General features: G+C 35.5%; 1 protein-coding gene across 6 annotated transcripts in view; it reads left to right on the forward strand.

Moving 5' to 3' along the window:
* The window catches only part of ALPK2 (alpha kinase 2), a 171198-nt gene that overhangs the window by 108581 nt on the left and 37966 nt on the right, over positions 1-24651 (forward strand). For 5 of the 6 annotated variants that reach the window (XR_004230843.1, XM_031945911.1, XM_031945912.1 and 2 more), the window contains 3 exons: positions 4728-5002; positions 8509-8597; positions 21536-21753. Coding sequence is in view for 5 of the 6 variants with exons in the window: in XM_031945911.1 (XP_031801771.1) it covers positions 4728-5002; positions 8509-8597; positions 21536-21753 (582 nt within the window). In the remaining variant the exon portion in view is untranslated. Of the gene's footprint in view, positions 1-4727; positions 5003-8508; positions 8616-21535; positions 21754-24651 lie in introns of those variants that run through there. The other variant, XM_031945914.1, reaches the window with a different exon arrangement.

The following is a 24651-nucleotide window of genomic DNA, read 5'->3' on the forward strand; positions in this document are numbered from 1 at the left end:
AAAGCTAAACCCATGAGAAACTCCAGAATGAATGTCGTGCCAGCTACAAAGCAACAAGCTGTGCATGATGACATTATTAAGGTTATAGATGCATTTGGGGATCACTTTCTGCTTGTTATCTTTAGGATCAGCATCCTATATCATTGCCTCCAGGCTGTGCTCCCTCTGTCTACATTGAATAAAATCTGTGGCTTGTAATAAAGCCTTCTGAAAACTAAGATGTGTTGATTTATATTCAACAATTCCAACAAACAAACCCAAATAAGGTTTTTTGCCAATTCATAGTATTCTTCATGCTTTATTGAAACACCACTTCAAGGCCACTGGTAATTTCCTGTCCAAATGATGCATTTGGTTTTTCTCACAATTTTAGGTTATCTATCCATCTACAATGTAGAAGATATTTAGCAAATAAGAAATTTACCTAGAATAGTCTTCTGCAAAATTGTCATCTAAGTGAACTCTATTACCTTCTTCCTTTCCTTCCCATCTTTTTTATTTCTCCTCCTCTTTCCCTCCCTCCCCCCATGTCCTGGGTATAAAGAAATCTAATTATTTGTTCAGGTATTAGAGACATAATATGTTTACCTTCCAAGCAACACATCAAAGCTTTTATCCCTTAAAATGCTTCACTCACAGGAATGAAACACTAATAGTAGAATTTCAGGCATAGTTTGAGAGTTGTTAGAAACAGAGCAGGTCTATAAACATTGTAACATTGCATGGATTTGCAGCTAGAGGATCTGGGTTTAAATTCAACTTCTAACATGTAATATTTCCTCAGGGAAATCACATCAGTGGTCTAGGTTACAGTATGGGGGTTTGGTTTTTTTTTTTTGTTTGATCTCTAAAATGAATACTATATGACCTTAGTTCCATTCCATCTCTAATATAATCCCATGATCCATTTGGAGATGCTTCCCCTACAACACTCACTACATAAAAATAATAGGGTAGATGTTAAGTAACTATCTGAGGTTAATATCAGTTTTAGGGGAGAAGCAAAGATATACCAGAGTCAGCTCAAACTGACTTTTGAGAGTCAATTGTTAAATTTTCAGTGTGTACTACAAATCAAGGTTTGATGTAATGTTTTGTTGATGGTCTAGACTTAAGAAAATGATTGAGAAAAATGTTGAAAAAACTGAGAAAAATGCAAATTAAACTTGACAGTATGGCCTGCTTTTTTTCAGAGAGCAGCTTATTAAACATTTACCATTTACCATGCACCTAACTGAAAGAGCCCATGGAAATCATCTAAGGTCTACTTCTTTAGTTCTTCTGAAGCCAAAGAAGGCATTCTGTATCTTGTGACTATAGATAGGGACCTTTTTATGTTCAGTTATCAGACTCTAAAGGAAAGAAAGGTTACCTGATTTTCTTTAGTATCTCCAGGCACTTTCAAGACTGCTTATGACTATAGAAAAACCAATTTAAAATCATCACTGCTTGGTGAAGCAGTATATTGCTAGCCAGTGACGATGTAAAAAGGGGGAAAGGGAGCATTCCTCCAGCATTTTTATATGGCAAATAAACATTCCTGAAGTTCCTTTAACACAAAATTCTTGAATAGTGCCGGGGGGGAGGGAGGGGGGAATCTTCTCAAGGTCCCTGAAATCATGCCCCATCATTGTTGTTCAGTCATGTCCAATTCTTCATAACCTCTGGACCATACTGTTCATGGGGTTTTCTTGGCAAAGATACTGAAGTAGTTTGTCATTACCTTCAAACCACTGCTCATTCCACTTTCCATAAGGTCTTATAGAGGCAACCTAGGATTGAGATCTCCGATAAGAGAGGAGTGGTCTTGGAGGTAGGAAGACCTGAGTTCACATCCTCCCTCTGACATATACTAGCAGCTGTATGTGCCCTGGGCAAATTATGTAATCTCCAGCAATTCTCTAAGACCATAGGCAACAGAGAAGTTTCAGATCTATATACCCAGAGGAAGTTTACATGTTGGAACTTCTCTTTGGTGGAATTACAAGGCTAGACAGGGAAAAAAGACCAGAATAGGGACTGCTTCTTAGAATGTTTTTCTAAAATCCCTGTATCAAGTTCTGCCTTGTATTATTCTCTTAAGTGTACTGAGGGATGCTGTCATTTTACCTGAAGGGGAAGAGAAGGAATGAGATTGTTCTATTTCTTCTTTTGCTGTGTTCATTGGCAGGGCTGCTAATGATGTCCCATTCTGTGTTTTGCTGTTGCTGCAGCTTTTCCTTCTTATACCCCAACATGATCTCCTGGATACCCATTTTCTTGAATTGTTGCCTGAACTAATTTTGAAGTTTTTCTTGGGTTGCAGAAATTCTTAACCTGATAAACTGAATTACACCGAAATGTTTCATTTATTAATTTTTACCTCTGGATTTTAAGCAATGGCATTGTCAGTTATAAAAAAATGTTTTTAAGTACACTACTATGTATGTCCCTATAGAGCTGACTTTATTCTTCTATGGGAGAGAGAGGTCAGGTTCCAACCTATAAAAGAGAAATAGCTATGCACCAGAAATGAAAAGTGTCATTCTTCTCTTATACTTCTCATCATTAAAATTATATACATATATATACATACATATATACAAGTGTGTACATATGTTTTTTGAAATATATATTGATGTGTATATATTATTTATATATGTATATATGTGAATAGCTATCCTGTATATATGTATACATATATGTATAAGCAGAAGACTATCCCATAACATACCTAAAGCTAATGGAATCCATCTCTCACTATTTTTCCTTTTTATATATTTTATTTTAGTCTTGTTTAAAAAGAAAAGAAAAATCTCTATTTCTATTGCTTTTTACTTGATTCACTCACATATACTTCTAATTATTGTTGAGACACTTAGATCCAATGTAATCACATTGATTTAGATATCCAAAAGCTAGATTAAAGGAAAACCAAAGCTTCCTCTTTCTATCAGAATAGGAGAGAGTCCATTTTGTCTTCTACTCTCCTGTCTTCTTGTAGCTCAGTAAAAAGAGAAAGAAAAATCATATAGCAGCAGCGAGAAATTACAGGCCTGGGTCACAATTTCATACTGGTAATTTTCATCATCCCTGCTTTCCCTGATGGCTAGCTCTTAAATGTGAGCCTGAATTTTCTATTTAAGAGGGCCTTCAAAAAGAAGGCCTTCAGTTTCTTCCTTTCCAAACTCCTTTCTAATCAATAATTAGTTCAATGTACAGTTTGATCCCTGACAAATAGCTGCAGGCCCCCACAGATTTGACAACATGGCTTCTGATAGAGACCACAGACAGTGTTCTTGTAAAGAAATCATACTGAAAGAGACAGACAAGCCATACTGTTTTTCCCAGGGTATGATATTTTAAACACATAAACAGAACATAATAAGATGTTTAACTCAAAATATAAACCAGTATTACCAGAACCAGTGCTATATTTTTTTTTAATCATAAGCTTGAGGTAAGAGGTGAACATTAGAAAATCAAAATAGAAGAACATTTATCTAAAATCCAGTCCTTTCTCAGTCATTCAGAAGTCTGGCTTCAGATACTTCAACTTTAAAGTGGAAGAAATAATCATAGGGAATCATTTATCATATGAAACACATTATCTTAAATTGATATTGAAATATAGCATTGTTGGGGACAACTACTGGCCTAGTGGACAAAGCACTGGACTTGGAATCACAAAGACATATTTAAGAGTTCAAATCCAGCCGCAGATACTTACCAGCAGTGTGACCCACTTAATAACCTTCTTTGCCTTAGTTTTTCATCTGTAAAATGAGTGGACAAGGAAATAGCAAACCACTCCAATCTCTTTGGCATGAAAACCCCAAAATGGCATCACAGAGAGTCAGAGACGACTGAAATGATCAAAAAATAACTAAAAATAGGCACTTTTCAGAATGCTCAAAAAGAAAAGATAGTACTGCTCCCCTCACACAAGAAAAACCAAAAGAAAAATACTGTTGTCTTTTCTCAAGGACTTTTCAAAAGAAGTTTTAGTTGTGATTTATTTTTTAATCCAACCATTTCCTGTATCTGAACATCTGAATGGTATAGTGGCTGAAAAGCTTGGATATTAGGAAGACCTAGACGAAGATTCTGCCTTTGTCACATATTGGCCAGGTGATGGGAAAAGTCACTTAGCCTCTTATTGCCTCATGGGAACTCTTCAAGACTATAAGTTGCAAAATATTTGATTTGCATTGCTAGAGAGTTCTTTATATCAATGAAATCTAGCCAACCCCTGCACATCTGTACCAACCAATCTCTGTCCCAAACCTTATATAACTATTTCCAGTCTCTACCCCTCCACTTTTCTCTGTCCACTTATAGCTAGGCACTATTCCTATTCCTATTCTCGGGTCAGTGTAAAATTTTCTTTCTGATTGGCCTCCCAACATTTGCTTCAGTAAATCTTGTGGAAAGCACAGATGGTGCCTTCCATTCTCCTATGACTTTTCTAGCACTGGATCTCCTTCTGCCCTTTTTCAGGGGCTTAAGTCTCTTATTATTTAGTTCTTCCTAACCTAATCATCTGTTCTTTTTAGAGTTTGCTTTATATTATAATATTTGTGTACATAACACAATTAAAATTTTTTTAAAGCTTAAAAACCAACAACTTTCCTTCTCTATCCTTGGTCGACATTGTTCTTCATATAAGCATATTAAGTTATGTATTAGGGGTGAACATAGGCTATAGTAGAGCTGCATCACCCAGCCAAAACCATTCTGTGTTTCAGAATTTGAAGAGATTGAATTCAGCCAGCTTATCTTCAGAGAAGACTTTATCAGTGACAGCTATTTTGGGGGCAACCTGCATGGTCAGATTGTAACAGAAGAACTCCACTTTGGAGAAGGGGTCCACCGTAAAGCCTTCCGAAGTAAAGTGATGCAGGGTCTCACTCCCGTGTTCAGCCCTGGCCATACCTGTGTACTCAAAGTGCACAATGCAATTGCCTATGGGACCAAAAACAATGACGAACTTGTCAAGAAGAACTACAAACTTGCTGCACAGGTGGGTCCTTCTTTTTCCCAGTTGAGTTAGCTCTAAAAGATCATCCTTCAGGGTATGAGATTGACTCATGTTTTGAGTTTAAAGTTTAAGTGAGGATCAATAGGAGTTTCTCTAAGGTAGAGATTCTTCACTTTTTTGTGTCATGGACCCCTTTGGCAGTCTGGTAAAACTTATGGACTCCTTAAATAATTTTAAATGCATAAATGAAATAGTTTTAAAAGGAAACCAATTATATTGAAATAAATTATCTGTCTACTCATCTAAAGAAACCCATTCAGAGCCTCAAATACAAGTGAAGAAATTTTGAAAACCTTCAGCCAAGGACTTCTTTGGATCTCAGATTATTAGGGACCTGTTTTGATACTAAGATAAATATGGCAAACCATTTGATTTCCAATGGTTTTATTTAATATCTTTCCTACCAATTCTTCACAGTTAAAGTTCAAGGCTCATCCATGTTTCAGAACTTTTTATCAGGTTTGGCCAAGCCTTGGAGAAGTCAGGATTTTAACTACATCTCAGTTTTTTGGGGGGGAGAGATCGTATTTAGTAAAGCCAAGGCCCTCTTTTGCAAGACTTTTATCAAGTATCAATAGAGACACTAAGCTAGATTTGAAGACTCAGTTGTGAACAAAATGCTTTGGCATTTCTACAACAGAAGCAGATATTTTAGCCTCTCAGATTGTTACCTAGAACTTTCGGGGATGTTTTAGCAGAATGGAATAGAAAGAGATAATTTAATGGATGAGCAATTCCCATGGGAGTAACTAATAATGATCATTGAACTTCTGCTAACTAATTAAACTCATTGTTCAAAGCTGACTGATAGATCAGTTAAATGATGCCAGATTTGTGAGGTCCCAATCACTTATTATTCCTATAGAGCCTGTCTTGATAAAACAACAACAATAACAAGAAACAAACAAACAAACAACACCTTTCCTGTAAACTTCTAACACATTCTCTGGGATACACACTATCCTTCTAGGGGCAGATAGAAAATATATTTGGAAAGTAGTGAATCTTAGTCACACCATATCTGCTGGGCCCAAATCTCTGATGATAGTCTAGAAAAGGACTAGTCATTGGGAAATTCAACAGACATACATTTCCTTTCCTTTTTCCCCTATTTCTTTTTTTTATATTTTATTCTGATTTTAAGAAATAAAGCAAGCATTTCCATAACAAAGTAGAATAGAAAAACAATGAATTGCATTTGAAATGACAAATGCATTATGTACAACTTGCAGTTTCTTTCAAATAGACAACAAAGTTATCATGTAGCTTTCTTTTTCCCCCCACTCCTAATTCCTTATGTATTTCTACCTGTTTGAATCAATTCAGGATATCAACTTAGAAAATCATGATTAGTTGAGACTTTTATTACTTTAGCTGATTTTTAGCACAATTCTTAAATAAGCCCTGGATCTACAAGATGCTATTCAAAGTAACAGAGAGGCGTTCTCTCTTTTTATTGTATACCTCTTTCCTAGTACTGACCTGAAAGTTAGGATACTTGGATCTTAGGTTCAGATGTGCTACTAATTGTCTATGAACTTTCAGTCAAGTCAACCTCTGTAGGTCTCTGCTTTTCCCTTCTGGAAAACTATGTTTTAGTCTAACCCTTTTTCATGATTTCTAAGTTTTTCCAACTTCACAATTCTACCATTTATATAACATTTTAATATATCATTTATAACATTTGGCCCTGAATCAAAGAAAGCCATTCCTATTCTTCACATACAGAATTCTGCCCATTCATGTTCATTTTGATTCAAAATATCACTCCTTTTCCTTTTCTAAAGTTTATTCTTTATACTTCAACCATTTTAGCACAATTATGACGAATTTCAATGGCATCCCAAGCTCTACATTAAGAAATGCCCCTATTCCTAAGAAAATGTAGATTCAATAGTACCAATTATCCAAGCCAACATCTCACTATAGTATTATAAAGTATTTATTTCTCAAATGGTATCTTTGAAAATGGGATTTTTTATTCACTAATCTCTTGCTTCTTTACCAATCATAATAGTTCTAGCTTTAGATTAGAGTCAGCACATCATTGAATCACAGAGTATCATATTTGGAGATGTCTAGGTTCATCCATTCAAAATGACTAAAACATGAATCTCTTATAACATTCTTGGACAGTAGTTCTCTAAATCAGCTTCAAGGTCTCCAGTAGTAATGAATTAACTTCTTCCAGAAGTATTCCTTTTTTTTTTTTTTTTAAAGCAATTCTAATTACTAGGAAATAATTCCTAATTTATTTAGCCAAAATCTGCCTTCCATCTATTGTTCTTCACTTATAGGTCAAGGAAAATAAGTCTAATAATAATTTTTCTACCTAAAAAAAACCACTTCAAAAATTTGATGAGAGACATCATGTTTTCCCAACCCTTCTTTTTTGAAGGTTGACCATCCCTAATTCCTTTAAGTTACCTTTGTATAAAATAATCTAAAATTTCTTCATAATTTTGATTGTCCTCCTTTGGATATATTACGGCTTATAATTGTCCTTTCCAAAATATTGTTTCCATAACTGAACACAAAATGTTTTAAACAATGTAGAGTACAATAGAATTATCATCCCTTTCCTTCTGAATGTTATTTTTCTTTTGTTAATGATAAAGATAGCATTTTTTTGGCTAAAACTATAGACTTATTAAGCTTTGCAGTCTACCAAAACTTAGAACTTTTTTTAAAATATGAACTGAGAGCACATATTGTATTCTTGTAAAATTTATTTCTTTGAACCTATTTAGAATCTTATATTGATCCCTATTTAAAATCCACGTTAGTCAATTTCATCCATAATGATTAATATCTTTTTCCATTTCCATTCTTTTAATCCAACTTTTCATTTCATTCTATTTCGTGACAACTGTAAAGTTGACACGCATGTGATTTGTGTCTCTGGATATCTCTCTGGGATAATTTGTCCAAGGATTTAGGCCTCTTTTGATCTTTTTGGAGGGGGAGTGGGATTCAATTATTTTTTATTTTGAATGTAAACCTTCAAAAGGAAGCATTTTCCATATATAAAGCATTTTTAAAGACTGAACATGAAACCATGTTTCTTCATTTAATACTACTTCTATTTCTTAAATCACATAAGTTCTACATAATTGCTTTCAAAAACTTCCCTGTTTATCTGTGCTCCCTTTGAAAGTCTTTTAAAAATATTTTGATGGCTCTCTCTCTCTCCAGCATCATTATTGATAACTCCCACCCTTCCACTTTTCCCAAACTCTTAATTTGCTAGTTTAAAATGAGAAAGAGAGAGAGAGAGAGAGAGAGAGAGAGAGAGAGAGAGAGAGAGAGAGAGAGAGAGAGAGGAGAACCCTTGTAATAAATACAGACAAGCAAAATTAATCTATTCTGGGCCAGGACCATGTGCTCCTATTCTACTTCTACTGTAAGCATGCTACCTTAACCTCATCAGGGATTGCTGCCTGGCTTTTCCCTATTAACATGTATTTTTTGTATCTCTTGGTGTACAGGAATGTTATGTTCAAAATACTGCCAGACAGTATGCCAAGATCTATGCAGCTGAAGCCCAGCCTTTGGAAGGCTTTGGAGAAGTACCAGAGTGAGTAGCCATGTTCAGGTTTGTAATGCTCCCCATCTGTCTCACCAGAGATGATATTAGAGACAGTGGTGGGATGGAAGTAGGAAAGAGAGGCCCTGTGAGCAATACAATTTGTCCCTAAATTCCCACAGTGACAGAGTCATTTTCCTGACCCACAAAAGGAGAGAAGAAACTCCCAAAAGTAAATCTCTTGCCTCCATGGGGGAGGGAGTTCCTCACCCTATGGAGGGGCAGCCCCACTAGATGTGGTCTCATTCAAGGGATAGACAAGATTAATGGTGGGATTCATGGCTGACACTCAGTTAGGATAGATATGATATGTTGTTTATCTGAGAATATATCTGAGAATATACTGACTTCTCAGCCAGAGAAAAGCACTTTTTTTTTTTTTTTTTTTTTTTTTTTTTTTTTTTTTTTTACCAAGGGCAGCTAGGTGACCTGGTAGATAGAGTGCTGGGCTTAGATTCAGGATAGCCTGAGTTCAAATCCCGTCTTAACCACTTGCTAACTGGCTACCCCGAGAAGGTTACCTGACCCTGTAAAGTGAGTGTAATAATAAGTGTAAAAATAGTACCTCCCTCCCAAACTTGTTGTGAGGATCATGGGAAATAACATTGTAAAGCACTTAACACAGTGCTTGGCACATAGCGAGCACCATATAATTCGTAGCTATTATTGACTATTAATAACATTAGTTTCCATTTGTGTACCACTTTACATCTACAAAATGTACTTTTATATATAAAATCTCATAGGAATGTTGCAAAATCCAGTCATGCAAATATATGAATGTATATGTATATGTGCATGTGTAAAAATGTAAAAATGTTTTATATCTATTTTGTCTTATTAAATGTGTACATATTTTCCCTGATCATAAGTTCCTTGATGGACTTTCATTTTTGTCTTTGAGCAGTGTCCAGCACAGTATATGACATAATGTAGATAGTTATTAAGTGCTTAGGGGAGTTTTACACCTGTGATTTCACTGATTTATCAGTGCTGATCAGCAATTTCTCCAAAATGGAAAGTCTTAGGGAATTTTCTGGGCTCCCAGAGAGGTTAACTAACTTGCCCTCAGGGAATGTAGCTGGTAGGTATCAGAGACAATACTTGAACTCCAGTTTTCCTGATTCTAACTAAGGCAAGTCCCCTCTCCACAGCGAAGACTTGTTAATTGACTGATTGATAGGTATAAAATTGTATGGTCTGCAGTCTCAAAAAGAAATGGAAACATACCTGAGTAAAGTGATGCTCTTAGATGAGGAGAGACCTGAATCTAAAGTTTATTAGTTAGGTAATCTAAAAACAAATTATTTAACTATTCTGAAGTTCAGACATCTCCTGGTGATTCTGGTATCTTATGGATGGATAGCAATCTGTAAGTTGAAGGAATTACATCTATGAAAGACAAATCCCTGAAGTATTATCCTGAGGTATACAAAGAATTTTCTTCACAATAATGTTGTAAAATAGGAGCTGTTTCCATTTGATAGATGTGTAAATTGAGGCTTGATCAGACTAAGTGAATTACCCAATACAACTAAGTAGGTCGGTCACAGCCAGGTAGGTGATGGAGACAGCATTCCAATCCAGGGCCTCCTTCCATTCTACCATACTACCTCTCACATAATAACTTCTATTTTAGAGGAATAGGGCCTAGACCTGTGATTTCTTTGGCATAGGGAATTCCCAGGTGAGGAAATACCCTCTACCAAAATTGCTCAATATCTCTGCAACTTGATATCACAGAGAGTTATCTAAAGCATTGAGAGTTAAATAATAAATTATTTATCCAGGGTTATACAGACAGCTTATGTTAGATGTAGGATTTAAACACAGCTCTTTCTGATTTCCAGACTAGCTTGGTATACACTAAACCATGAGGTCTCTCACACCACACTCTAACATCTCTATGGAGCTTCTTAAATGTTTCAGGAGTTCTTTTCACACAGAAACCTTGTGAAATGAACAGTGCAAGTATTATTAGTCTCTTTCTATAAAGACTTTGAGTAACTTGCTTAAGATCACACATCTAAAGAATGGCAGAGTCGAAATGAAAATTCCGCTCCTGGCTCCAAGTCTTGATTGCCCTTGCTGCTGAATTGGCTCTACATCTGTCATTAGACTACCACGTTAGCCACACACCCTCAACTATTCTTTTGGATGACCAATAGCACACTTTGGCCAGACATCTGGTTAAGGTTAGAAGCAGAGGCTCTAGCCATAGAATCCCCCAAAGTTAAATAGCCCAAATGGGCAGTGAGTTCCCTGCCATGGAATCATTAATGAAGCACAAAGTTCTAATCCTCTGAGCTAATTGGCCCCAGAAAAGAAAGAATTATAATTAAGCATTGTGATGCTTTCTTTCATATGAATGCCAATAAATTCTATTTACAAAGCAAACACAAAACCCCACTGAATCTTACAGAGATATTTCTTTGCTCATTCACATTAGTTTTTTCAGTTCATGTTTAAAAATATTTATCAAGCCAACCAAAAAAAAAGTTAGGCACCCAGGATATGTGATTGCCTATTTATTTATAAGGTAATTATTACTTACTTATGTATGTATACATACTGAAAGAAGGAGTGCGGTAGGGTATATTAACATAATCTGAAACAGGAATTCTTAAGAAATGAGAAAATTGAAGTAGGAATTTAGAAATGTTTTATCAAATAACTCACTATGAGTGAGGGTTTACAAAGGTGAGTAAAAAAAGTGCCATCAAGTCATTTATAATAGATTCTCAGGAAGAAAAAAAAGTAAATGAATTACTATAAGATAAAGTAGAACAGGTGGTAGTATGGATAAAGCAGTATACCTAACAGGAAGATCTGAGTTCAAACCTAGGCTTAGACATTTACTAGCTGTGTGACTAGTAAGTCACTTAACCCTTTTTTTGCCTCAGTTCTTCATCTGTAAAATGGGGACACATTGGAAAAGGAAATCGCAAACCATTCATGTTTCTTTGCTGAGAAAACCCCACAGACAGTCCATATGATCAAGAAAACTCAGATATGACTAAATAACCAAATAATAACAACATAGTAGCATACAAATACTATAAAGGGATGTAACCAAAATGATATAGTCATTTAGTGAAGAGAGACATCATATCATTAGGAAAGACTTATAAAGGCAAAGACAGGGAGGATTCATAGGAGGATTACATGAATATGGAGCTGGAAGGTCCATTAAGAGTATCTATTCTACTCCTCATTTTACAGATACCCAAGCAAGTGACTTGCCCAAGTTTGGACAGGTACAGGAATATTCATATTGATTGGGACAGAAAAATAATTAAATTTGACATGACATAAATCTGACATCTTTTTGCATCCTTAAATTTTTTAATATAATGTTCCCCTGCTACAATCATTGCTTTTCATGATGTAGTATTGAGTTCTCAAGATTTTGACATTATCTAGTTATTCATTATGAAACCATAAATCCTACTGAGCAGTTCATTTCCCCAAGGCTGGCCTTGTTTAGAGTGCATAGATTTTTTTTTCACAGGAGTTTAAATTCAGAGCTTCTAGGTGACTGAAGCATGGTTATCTTTATATCTTAGAAAAATTTCTTAACCTTTTGTGACATATAACATGGTATAAAGTCAGGTTGCAGTAATCCATCAACATTTGAAAATTCCTATAATTTTGGAACAATTCTGCTTTTCAATATATCATTATATTAATAGAGTTTATTATCGCCTTACAAGACTTCAGGCCCACTAGATAGAAAACCGTTTTTGAGCTTTTGTGTTTTACAGTTTGATACAGATGCTTAGATCTTAAAGGCCCATTAGACTTCTTACAGTGTTTTGGTATAGCCTCAGATGGAAAATGTGGGCTTTAGCAAAAATCAAACAAACAAAAAACAATTGCTTTTCTCCAGAAGAAGTAGTTTTTCTTCAAAGTACTCATTAGTAGGTGTATTTTTTAAAATTGGTCTTTTGCTGTTCTTTCAACTTTCAGAATTCTGTGCTAGGAATCAGCATATTTCAGGGACCTCTGAAGGTCTTTGCTTGTTTTCTGAAGCTTCATTAGGCTACTTTGGAGTAGTAGTTCATCAATTCTCAGTGTTTTGGGGTTTTGATCCCACTTTCCCTTTGCTCACCTGGTCCTTTAACCACAAATTTTTACACCAATAAATGCCACAATATTCTCTAACAATAATTGAAATATATTCTTTATACAATATTTAGAATCATAGAATTAAAAACTTAATTAAAAACAATGTAAACACATGTATGTAATGTGAAATCCAGGACTCAACTGACAGAGAATTAAAATGCAGTAAGCCTAATGTCAATAGAAGCACACATGCATGACCACTGCAATTACAAAATAACACCATATCAAAATTATTGCTTGTCTTAAGTAATTCACATGCCACTATAGTAAGCTTCATACATAGGATTTGAACTGAGGTCCTCTACTTCAGAATTTTTTCTCCAAAAGGGGTAGATGGGAAATAGGACAACCCAAGTAAAAGAAACAACTTGAGCACAGTCTTAAAGGTGGAAAAGTGTAGAGGATGTTGAGGAATGTAGAACAGATATAGGGGAGTTGTAAGATTTAAGTTTGAAAAGATATATTAAATCTATTTTATAGAAAACATTTAATGCCAGACTGAGGAAGCTGGAATGAATTTAGTAAGCCTCTAACCTTTTTCAGCAGAAGGGTGGTGTGATTGTAGTTTGTTTAAGGAAAACGTATTAAATAGTAGACATGCAAGAAGGATTAGAGTTGTGGGCTTTAGGTGGGTAGGAGAGATGAGTCATTCATCTCTTTCCCTCTATTATTTTTCAAAACTTTTTTTTCAGTCATATTTTATACTACCTGTTATATGTCATTCAGTCTACTGGCCATCCCTCATGCGTATCCTCCCACCATATTTGGGTTCATACTGTGAATGAAATAACTTTGTTTTTTGAATTCCCACTTATAAAATTACACAATTATAGCATTCTAGTACCAGAAAGAATCTTAGAGGTCATCAAGCCCAGACTCTTCCTTTTTAGATGAGATAGTGAGCCCAAAAGGGGTAGAAAGGTTAGTTATAAACAAAGTAACTAAAAGTCACACAGCAAGTCAGTGGTTGAGCCAGGCCCTAAATTCAGATCTTCCCAATTCCAAATATAAGGCTATTTCTATTAAACTGATAACCATTAAAATTCTGCTCCTCCATGATGCTTCCCCAGATCCTTCCAGCCAGTGATGATCTTAAATACTCTGTCTGAATCTCTCTTATGTATGTAATATTTTCAATTATGTATATTTGACTTGCCCTAATATGGCACTTTAAAATTTAAAAAATCTCTTGTTTTTTATTAGATTATAAATTCCAATAGGATAGGAAGAATATCTCCTCCCCAAATTTCTATTTCTTCCAGAATTCAACACAGTGATCTTTAGACACAGAAGCCACTTAAAAATCCTTGCTAAATACTGAACTGAAGGTTAAGTGACTAGTTAAAAGACTCTTACAATAGTCTTGTGGTAATAGAGGTCCTGAATCAGAGTGGTAATGGGGTAGGTAGAAAAGATACAATGAATATTTCAAAAGTAAGATAGGAATCCCCAGTGGATTGTCTAAGGGGGAGATGCTTTTGAAAAAAAGAGAGGATAAGTCAGAGATATCTACAAGGTGGCATCTTTCAGAGATAAGGGAAGTCAGAGGAAATAGTTTGGAGAGAGAAGCTGAGCTTACTTTGAGAGAAAAATATGGAATACTTTGTAATGAAGGAAGTAACTCTGTATAACTGTCACCCATTTTAAAATTCATCAGCTAGAAATAAATATTCTCCATGTACTTCAGGGTTGAGCAGCATCTGTACATCAAACCAGATGATTTTCAGTCCTTACTGGCACCAGATTTACCACATACATTTATACATGAGTATGCCTCTCTGTGAGGAGGAGAAGAGGATGGATTTCTAGCAGCACAAAAAGGCATACCTATAAACACAGTTTAGTGTGGCTTCTTTTCTATTATGCACAGTAAGATAGAAACTAGGCTGAATGAAGGTCACATACAGTAAGAACTAGTCCTTATTACTCCACCTAAATATCCCCCACTTTTCTCAACCTCTCCAGGCAAAATAAGGACTCATGAACAGCAGAATGGGAAAATCAGACAATCTGTTTTTGGTATATTAATAACCACCAAATTCAAGTCCCTTCTTAACACAGAGCAGGAGATTATTGTATCCAAACCACTTCCCTCTCAGGTAAATAAGGGCATAATTAATTTGAACTTTCCCCTCAAATTCTAGAATCCTAGGAAGAACTCTAAGGAGTAGCTGGAAAGGATTTTGAAAGCTCTTATTTAAGCAGAAGACTATCTAAAGGGTCTGAGGCCTCCTTGGAACTCTCCACCCTGGGACCCATTGTAGAAAAGCTTGAAATAGGCAGCCTTTTGGATGCCGCCTGTATAGGCACATTGTGTGTATGCAGGGAATAAATTAAGATCCTGAGAGCCCTGTAGCTTTGTGAGCTTAGAGGCAGAACAATCCCAGTTGGCAGTAATAGTAGCCAAGAGAAGGGACAGACTGAGGAAGAAAGGGATTCATGAAGAGCAGAAGGGAAAGGTCACACAATCTGCTCCCCACATATTCAAGGGTCTTCTCTATTTTTAACCATACAGAAGGAAAAGGAACTGAGTCAAAGGGGCTTGAACTGAAAATACCAGAATCAACTATGTTAGAACTGAATTTGATAAAGAGATCTTTGTCTCTGCAAATACTGAGGTAGAATTTCATGGTGCAACTTTTGACAATACAAGCCAGCCCCTATGTTTTCTTCCTCATAGGATGATATTAGTCCCTGGGAGTTCCCTTTCCGAGATTTATTTATAAGAGAATCAGGGCCTTAAATGAAATGCTATATGTGAAGATAGCTACCCGTTTAAAAATTTATGATCATCCAGGGATCCAAATTAGGTATGCAAATGAAATACCACTGGGCATGGACTAGGCTTAATTAAAGTGCTGAACAGTGCTTAGCCATTGTTGGTATTTTATAAATGCCACGTAATTAATGAGTGCACATGCAGTCCATGAACCCTTTCACTTCTGCTAAGAAGCCAAGTGGTTGGTTGGATTTTCAAGTGCTCACTAAGGAATACAACTGTGTAACCATAACTTATCTATAATGGGAACAGTAAAAGTGAACAAGGAAACTTAATAGATGTTCTGTGAAAACTGTAGAATTGAAATTGTGGAGAAGGAACCATTTCTTTTTTCTTTAAGAACTACTGCAACTCTAGATGGACATTATTCCCCTTCATCTTACCTATTTCCCTTCCCACTAGGGCCAGCTTCAAAGCATGAGATGCTAGGAAAGCCCCTGATTCTGCCTTTAAACTGTTTCAATTACCCACTTCACCTTTTAGTGAAACTTGAAATGCCTCTAATAAGGGATAACATCTTTTATTTTATAGTTACAGATGAAATGTAAAATGGAAAAAAACTCTCAAAAGAGAGGAAAGAGTTGGAGTTATAGAATCATTAGCAACTATGAAGGAATAGATGTTAGGGGAGACACAAAGCTAAAAAAGACAGAGTTCCTGCCCTTGTGGACCTGAGAAACAGATGGAATTTTAGCTTTGGAATCAAGCTCAGAGGTTATCTCCTCATTTTTAAAATGAGAAAACAAACAGTCCTACTTTAAGTCCCCAGCTTAAATGATTTGCTTTAGGTCACACAGTTACTATTGAAAATTCCACCTCCTGACTCCTAATTCTGAAAGGAGCTTTGCAGATGATTCCAAAAATGTAAAGAGTCTTGCAAGGGACAAGGTGATTAGTTTTGTGGCAGGAATATAAAAAACCCATATAAACCACCAGAATTTCTATATATTACCAGCAAAACCCAATAGGAAGAAAGAAAAAGAAAATTCCATTTAAAATAACTGCAGACAGTGTAAAACAGTTGGGAGTCTACCTGCTAAGAGATACACAGGAACTAAAAGAAAATAATTACAAAACAGTTTTCATACAAATAAAGATAGATACAAATAACTGGAGAAATATTAATTGATTATGGGTAGGCTGAGCCAAGACAATGAAAATCATAATTTTGCTTAAAATATTTTAGTTATCCAGTGCCATACCAATCAATACCAAAGAATTATTTTGTAGCTAGAAAAAATGATAACACAATTTATCTGAAAGAACAAAAGGTCAAGAATATTAAGGGAATAAATGAAAAAATAAAATAAAACAGAGGAAGGCATCCTAGGCTTACCAGATTTCCAACTGCTATAAAAGGATAATCATGAAAAAAACAGCTGGCACTAGCTAAGAAATAGAGTGGTGGATCAGTGGAATAGATTAGGTACACAATATACAATAGTAAATGATGATAATAATTTAATGTTTGAGCAACTCAAAGATCCAAGCTCTGGGGGCACAAACTATTTAATAACTATTAATTAATTAATGAGAGGTAAAATGGATAACTTTGATTATATGATTGGGAGATATGGGACACAGCATTTAGGCCTGGATTTCCTCCTAATTAGCTTTTTAATTGAGCCTCTAGGCTTCAGTTTTCTCAGCTCTAAAATGAATAAAGCATATAATTATTTATTTAGTGCTTGAGGGGACCTGTGACATTATTGAGTCTAACCCCTTTTACAGATGAGGAAATTGAGATCCAGAGAGGTGTAGTGACATGCCCAGAGTCACACATCTAGCAAGAATTTGAATATTTGAACCCTGATTTTCCTGACTCTAATTCCATCACCATATTCATTAAAACATGCTGCCAGCTATAATGGTCACCTAATTTCTGAGTCTTAATATATTCATCTACAAAATGACTGGACTAAATGGCTTACAAGATCCCTTCAGACTCCTGATTTATGATTCTATAATCCAGGATATAAATTCAAACTAAGGTACAAATCACTAAGAGTGGATCTTTTCCATAGAACAAGTTTTCTCAGCAAGAAGAGACTAGTAAGAGAGGGGAGACAGAAGAGGAGACTCAACATAACCAAAAAGCCCACACATATTTATTTCTTTTCCAATTTTTCTAAGGCTACTCTTGATATTTTCCCCTTGCATGTTTATCATTGTATTTCTCTTTAAGTTGTTCTCCCTAACCTAAGTCCAAATCCATGTCACCAGGAATGTACTGGTAAAGTTTAATAGAGAATATAAGCAGAATACACTTTTGAGTTTAATCTGCATTATTAACATGTTCTCTACTCCTTCTAATATTAAGACAATCAACAAAATAATAAATTAAATCCTGGTTTGTAGCTTTTGCCAACTTTGAAGGCATAAAACAAAACTTAATAATTGGCTCCCAAAAGCCCAGTGTGAATTGGCTCCAGCATATCATCATTGTCTTTCACAATATTAATTGTAGCTGATTGATTTGGTATCCCTTTTACAATGCCTAATAAGAAGTGTTTGGAGAGTGCAACCATATCATAATTCCCTTTCACAGAGTGAGGGGGCCACAATAGATAAAGGCTATGTCAAATTGATGTGATAATAGCTGTAGAGAACAAAATCACCACTTCTTTGTCTGTCTCCTTGGCTCACCTGGCACTCTATTCTCTGTTATTTGTAGACAAAAAACTTTTTTTTGATCTGTCATTAGTTATACCAATTTGTTCATTCATTCCTTTATTCATAGACTTTTTCTGCCATTACCCATTCCTGAGATTTATATCACCATATTTTTTTTTATTTAATAGCCTTTTATTTACAGGGTATATGCATGGGTAACTTTACAGCATTAACAATTGCCAAACCTCTTGTTCCAATTTTTCACCTCTCATCCCCCCATCCCCTCCCCTAGATGGCAGGATGACTAGTAGATGTTAAATATATTAAAATATAAATTAGATACACAATAAGTATACATGACCAAAACGTTATTTTGCTGTACAAAAAGAATCAGACTCTGAAATATTGTACAATTAGCTTGTGAAGGAAATAAAAAATGCAGCTGTGCATAAATATAGGGATTGGGAATTCAATGTAATGGTTTTTAGTCATCTCCCAGAGTTCTTTTTCTGGGCATAGCTGGTTCAGTTCATTACTGCTCCATTGGAAATGATTTGGTTGATCTCGTTGCTGAGGATGGCCTGGTCCATCAGAACTGGTCATCATATAGTATTGTTGTTGAAGTATATATTGATCTCCTGGTCCTGCTCATTTCACTCAGCATCAGTTCGTATCACCATATTTTTCAAAGTATTCCTCCCATCTTTGATTCTAGAAATACATTTTTGAAACATTTAATCTAGTTGATGACTAGTTACTTGAAAGTTGATAAAACCTGAATTTAAAATCCTTCTGCAGGCCTGATTCCTGCTGGAAGAAAGATGACAGTCCTGCCTGAGTATCATTAGTGCTACCTGTAAAATCATTCAGATTGTTTGGCAGAAAGTGAGCTCTATGATTAAATCCTTGGCAAAGCACACACTGCATTTTTCAGAAGTTACAGAACTTTGCATTTTTAAGTGTTATGGTCATATTTTTAAGGATTTAGAGCTACAAGGGACCTTAGAGATGATCTATTTTCATTTTATAGACAAGGACAATGAGTACTTGTCAGGTAAAGTTATTTGCCTGAAGTTATACATTTAGTAAGTGGAAAAGGCAGAACTTACATTCAGGCATAAATTCATATTTCTTTCTACAGTGATTCTTTAGAAAATTTTTCTTTACTTTTTTAGACTTCTTATATCTCTTTTTTTCCTTTTCCTCAGCTGTCTACATAAAGGCATTTTGCTATTCTTTTCCATCCTTAAGTTATTAAAGGGTATCATATGACTGACAGCATAGGAAGCAAAGACAGAGATGGCTTAGGAGTTAAGGAAGATCTGTGTTGAAGTCCTGCCTATGACATATACTGGCTGTGTGACCGTTGGCAAGTCACTTAAGCCCCCCAACAGTTTTCTAAAACTATAAATTTTAGAACAGGTACAAGTCTTCAGTGGCAGGCGCTATCTCTTTAGAAGTTCACAATGCTAATGAAATCAAATAAAATAATAGTAGACTCATTGTAAAAAAGAAACAACATCGACCCTTTCCAGTTCCTTTCTGGATGAAGCTTACAAGCTAAGATAGATACATTGCCATAGTCACACATCTAAAACAGATTATCCTTCCCAAACGAAAAAGAGGTTGATTTATTGTTTTGTTGATTGTTTAGACATAAGAAAATAATGGAAAAATTGCAGAGTAGTGACAATTAACTTGGGAAATGAAATGTTATATTCAAGGACTATAAGTAGACCAGTGCTGCTGTATTATAAAGTGTGTGAAAAAGTGTAACATGTATGAAGGGCTATAAATTCTTAAGAGAGTACTTTATATCTCTTCCTTGAGATAAAAAGTGAGCTGCACATGTCAGGATGTGTGTGTGTGTGTGTGTGTGTGTGTGTGTGTGTAGGGCTAATATAATTGACTCTCACTTCAGTAAATTCACCTGCAGGTGAGAGGGGACGGATTGGAGTGGAGAGAGACTTGGAGCTAGTGATTAAGTTAGAAGGCTATTTCAGTAGAACAAGTGAGAAATGATGAGGTCCTGAACTAGGATTATGGTTATATTAGTGGAGAGAAAATGATGTGTTTGAGAAATTCTGTGGAGGTAGGAATGAGAAGATTTTTAAATGGTTTATATATGTGGGGTGAGTAAGAATGAGGAATCAAGGATGACACTGAGTTTGTTAGCCTAGGTCACTGGGAGGATGGTGGTGTCCTTGACAGTAATAGGGAAGTTCAAAAGAGACAAGAATTTGGGAAAAAACATTATGAGTTTTTTTTTGGGGGGGCTCTATTAAATTCAAGATAGCTACAGGATATCTATTTCAAATGCAGACAAGGCAGATAATGGATACCTATAACAGTATTGTTGTATGACTAGAAATAGAGATCTGGTAGACTTGCACAGAAAAGATAATTAAATTCATGGGAGATGATGAAAATATAAAGTAAGATAGCATAGAGCAACCAAAAAAGAGGACTCAGAATATACTTGTGAATCTTTTGCCCAGATTGAACAGGGCTAGAACTAGAAGACAACACTGAAATGTGTCCATTTTGTTGCTTAAAGCAAGTTTTGGAAAAAAGGTTTGGTGAAGAATATGATTCAGATCATTGTTTCACAGTGTGGTCCAGAGAAACTTGTGGATCCTTAAGACCTTTTCAGTAAGTCCATGAGGTTAAAGCTATTTTCCTAATAATAATAGTAATAAAATATTATATTTTACCCACTTTTTTAAAAAAGAAAAAGCTCTTTGGGTTTTCAGTAATTTTCAAGATAGTAAAAAAATTTTGAGACCAAAGGTTTGAAGACTGCTAATTTAAATTATAGGCTAACAAGATCCTCTGGGACTTTCTGATATTTAATTCATCTAGCAAGTCAACTTAGGGCAGTAGTACAGTACAAAAGAGGGCTGGATGTAGATTACATAGAACTAAGTCTGAATCTTAGCTCTGACACATGCTATATTTGCCCAGCAGCAAGTAATTTAATCTCTCAGATCCTCCGTTTCTGATTCTGTGAAATGGGGAGAATAACAGGGCTTACTTCATGAGGTTGTTGCAGGAATCAAATGAGAGAAATGCATGTGAAATGTTTTGCTAACTTTAAAGAGCTGTACAAATGCCAGCTTTTATTTTTCTTTTATCCCAACCAAAGAAATTAAATCTTGTCCCAAGACTGACCAAACAATTTTGGAGTGAGGATAATAAATGTTTATTGATTGAACAAAGAAGCCCTTCTCTTATTTGATGGTTCAGTATAGTGCTACAATTCCTTCCACTATTATTAGATGTGTTTTCAATAGAGGACTCGGGTATGAGTTTCTTGAGCTCATTGTAGCCTTAGACTGGAATAATAAACATATTAGCTTTTCTTTCCTGCATGAGGACTGCCTGGGTAACCCTACTTCTTTGCTTCCAGGATCATTCCAATCTTTCTTATACATCGGCCTAAGAATAACATCCCATATGCCACTGTGGAGGAAGAGCTGATCGGGGAGTTTGTGAAGTATTCTATCAGGGATGGGAAGGAAATCAACTTTCTGAGAAGAGAATCAGAAGCTGGTCAGAAGTGCTGCACCTTTCAACACTGGGTGTATCAGAAAACAAGTGGCTGTCTGCTTGTGACTGATATGCAAGGTAAGAATACCAGCTCCCGCTATACCCCATGGGATATCCTTGGGGACTGAGTGAGCAAATGAGAAAGAGAGCTCACTCTTGTTTAACCAGAGCAGATTGTTCTTTGGGGAAGGAAAGGAATACTTTTTTATTGTTTCACTAGTGGTCACAAGTCATTTGACCAGAGGATGAATGGGAGAAGGGAAAGAACATAAAGTTCATAAGCACCTCACTTTTGAAGTGGAAGGGACCTTAGAGATCATCAGGTTCATTTTATAAATAAGAAAATTGAAGTCCAAGGACCTTGAGTCATATGCATGGAGTCATAAAAATACCAAGTGACAGAATTGGGATTTAACTTAAGTCACTTGACTTCAAATCTCATTCTTTTTCTATCAGATCATGAAGCTTCAATCTACCTATGTGGAGTTTTTAAAAATAAACACTTCTTTTTTATAAACTTAAAAAAAGTTTGAAACATATGGCCAAAAAGAAGTGTAGAATAAATTACAATAATTTCCCCTGCTAAATAGAACAACCAATTACTCTAGATAAGGGGTTCTTAAGGTTTGTGTGTATGTGTATGTCATGGGCCCTTTTACCAGGCTGATGGAAGGATTAGACCCCTTAGCAAGTTAATAGTCTTAAATGAAAATTAAATACAAAGGATTACTAAGGAAACCAGTTTGTTATAGAAATAAATTTTGCCCATTTGAATTCATGGTCCATGGTAGATCCCAGGTTAAGAACCTCAACCCTAGATAATCGAGTGATGGCTCTATAAATATGCCTTTCTTTAAGCAAACTCAATACTACATGTGAAAATCAGAATGATCATTAAAGAAGTGTTTATGTATTTTACAGAAGGTTGCCTTCTTTAACAGGAGTCATAGCCAGGACTCCTTTAAACATCAAACTTCCCTAAATGCATTTAAAAGAATTTCCAATTTATTCATAGCTTTTCAGAAACACAAGGTATAAGGTATACCTATAGAAACTTTTTTCCTCTACTGCATAAATAAAACCCAATAATGATGCTGATGGAATATAAGAAGTCTGTTTTCCCTTCCAATTAAGGAATAAAATTCATTTCAAGTTTGTTCCATTATCTCCTGTTGTGCTGGGTCCTAGATTATTCTTCTCTCTTCCAAGATATAACACTTCATGTAGAATTCCCTCTCTTTCTTGACTCATCCCTGACCCTTCCCTCTTAATCTCTGTCCCCAGGCAGAAGCTGAAAATATTTGATCTTTCCTATGACCCCAAGAGGCCAGTATACTAAAAGTAGTTATGTTCTTTTATTCTCAGGAGAGCTATCAGACTGTAGAAACATCTTCCTTTATAAACCTAGGTACTTTTCTATCCTAATTAGCCTTTAGCTGTGCAATCATTGATGTTCCTTCCCCTCCTCTTCCTCTTTGGTGCTAATTTTACATTAAATATGAAGTTATAGCCTGGAGTTATCTGAATAATTTTTTCTTTCCAGTTGGCAATAAATAACCATAATACATTACATTCCAGATATAAAATAAAATGCCAGTTAATATACCAGTGAGGTGTTTCATAAAAGTGTTTCTTTAGTCAACCCTGCCAGGAAATCTGCCTTTTTTTTTTAAACTGTTGGCTGCATAGTTGTACATGATAATTCTATCCATGTTCCAAACAAATCCAATGCTCCTTCCTGCTTACTGGCCTTTTTTGTGTCATTGATCCAGCCCTTTAGCAGACTACAGAAACTTTCTGAGAATAATATGTTTAATCAAAGGAAATGCTAGATTTCAGATAGGGATGAATGAAAATAAAGATGTAATTTTTTTTCTAACCAAAGTTCATAGATCCTGAGTAAATCTGTCCATGGCAGATAATAAATTCTCATTTTATACAATTCAGTGGTCCAGAGATTGAGCAACAAAAAACTAGATTACAGATGGTGAATTCAAAGCAGTCATCTTAACAACTGAAATAACCAGGTCAGGCCTGATGGAAAAAGCTGTCTCAGTTGTCATTGTGATGAGAAAATCATGTCTTCATGTACTAGTCAGTCTGTGCAGCTCTCACACACAAGAGCAGCCAAAACAACCATTCTGTCTCAGAGATGCTCCAGTTACTGATGCTGTGAAAGACACAAGTACAAAGTCAGACAGTGCTATTATGAATGAGGCAGGATCAACTAACTCATGACATCTGTTCTTATAAACAAAAAATGGTAACTACTGGCCTAGACCATAAAGAGCAACTCACTTAGAATGTGTATCCTGAAAACAGCTGGGAGCAAATCTCCAGGATTATGAGCTAGAAAGATTTTAAATTAAATTTGGACTTTGTATAAGGGAACAAAAGATTATTGTTCTCTACTGCATTGTGGCAGATCTGAAAAATCTGGTTTCTTACCTCTTCATTTCTTAATCTTCATAGTTTTTCCTATTAAGAAATGTTTTTCTTGAGCAAAGTTATGGAGCCAACATATTCTGATCAAGATGCATGTGCCAGTTATTTTGTTAGGAGAAGAGAAAGGAAGAAGAGGACAGTAGAGGTCAGTAGTTTTTGAATGATCTCTATAGGACCATTGCATGTCTCAACAGAATGGAAAATGAAATCAATTCTTTTCAGTCCAACAAACATTAAGTGTAGTCATTTTTGCACCACATGCAAAGACTCTTAAATGTGTAAGGTAAGAGACATTGTGGTATGGTAGATGAAGAGTTGCCTTAGAGTCAGAAAGATTTTGATCCTGCCTCTGACACATACCAGCTATGTGTTTTTTGGCAAGTCACTCAGGCAATCCTTGAAGACTATAAATTACAGAATACTATATATGTGCATTGGTAAAGGAACTTTCTTCATCAGGAATTGACTACCTTGAAGAAATCACAAGTCTAGACCAAACCAAATCAAACCACAGAAAAACCAAACAAATAT

Source organism: Sarcophilus harrisii, chromosome 1 (assembly GCF_902635505.1).
Source record: "Sarcophilus harrisii chromosome 1, mSarHar1.11, whole genome shotgun sequence".
Classification (NCBI taxonomy): domain Eukaryota; kingdom Metazoa; phylum Chordata; class Mammalia; order Dasyuromorphia; family Dasyuridae; genus Sarcophilus; species Sarcophilus harrisii.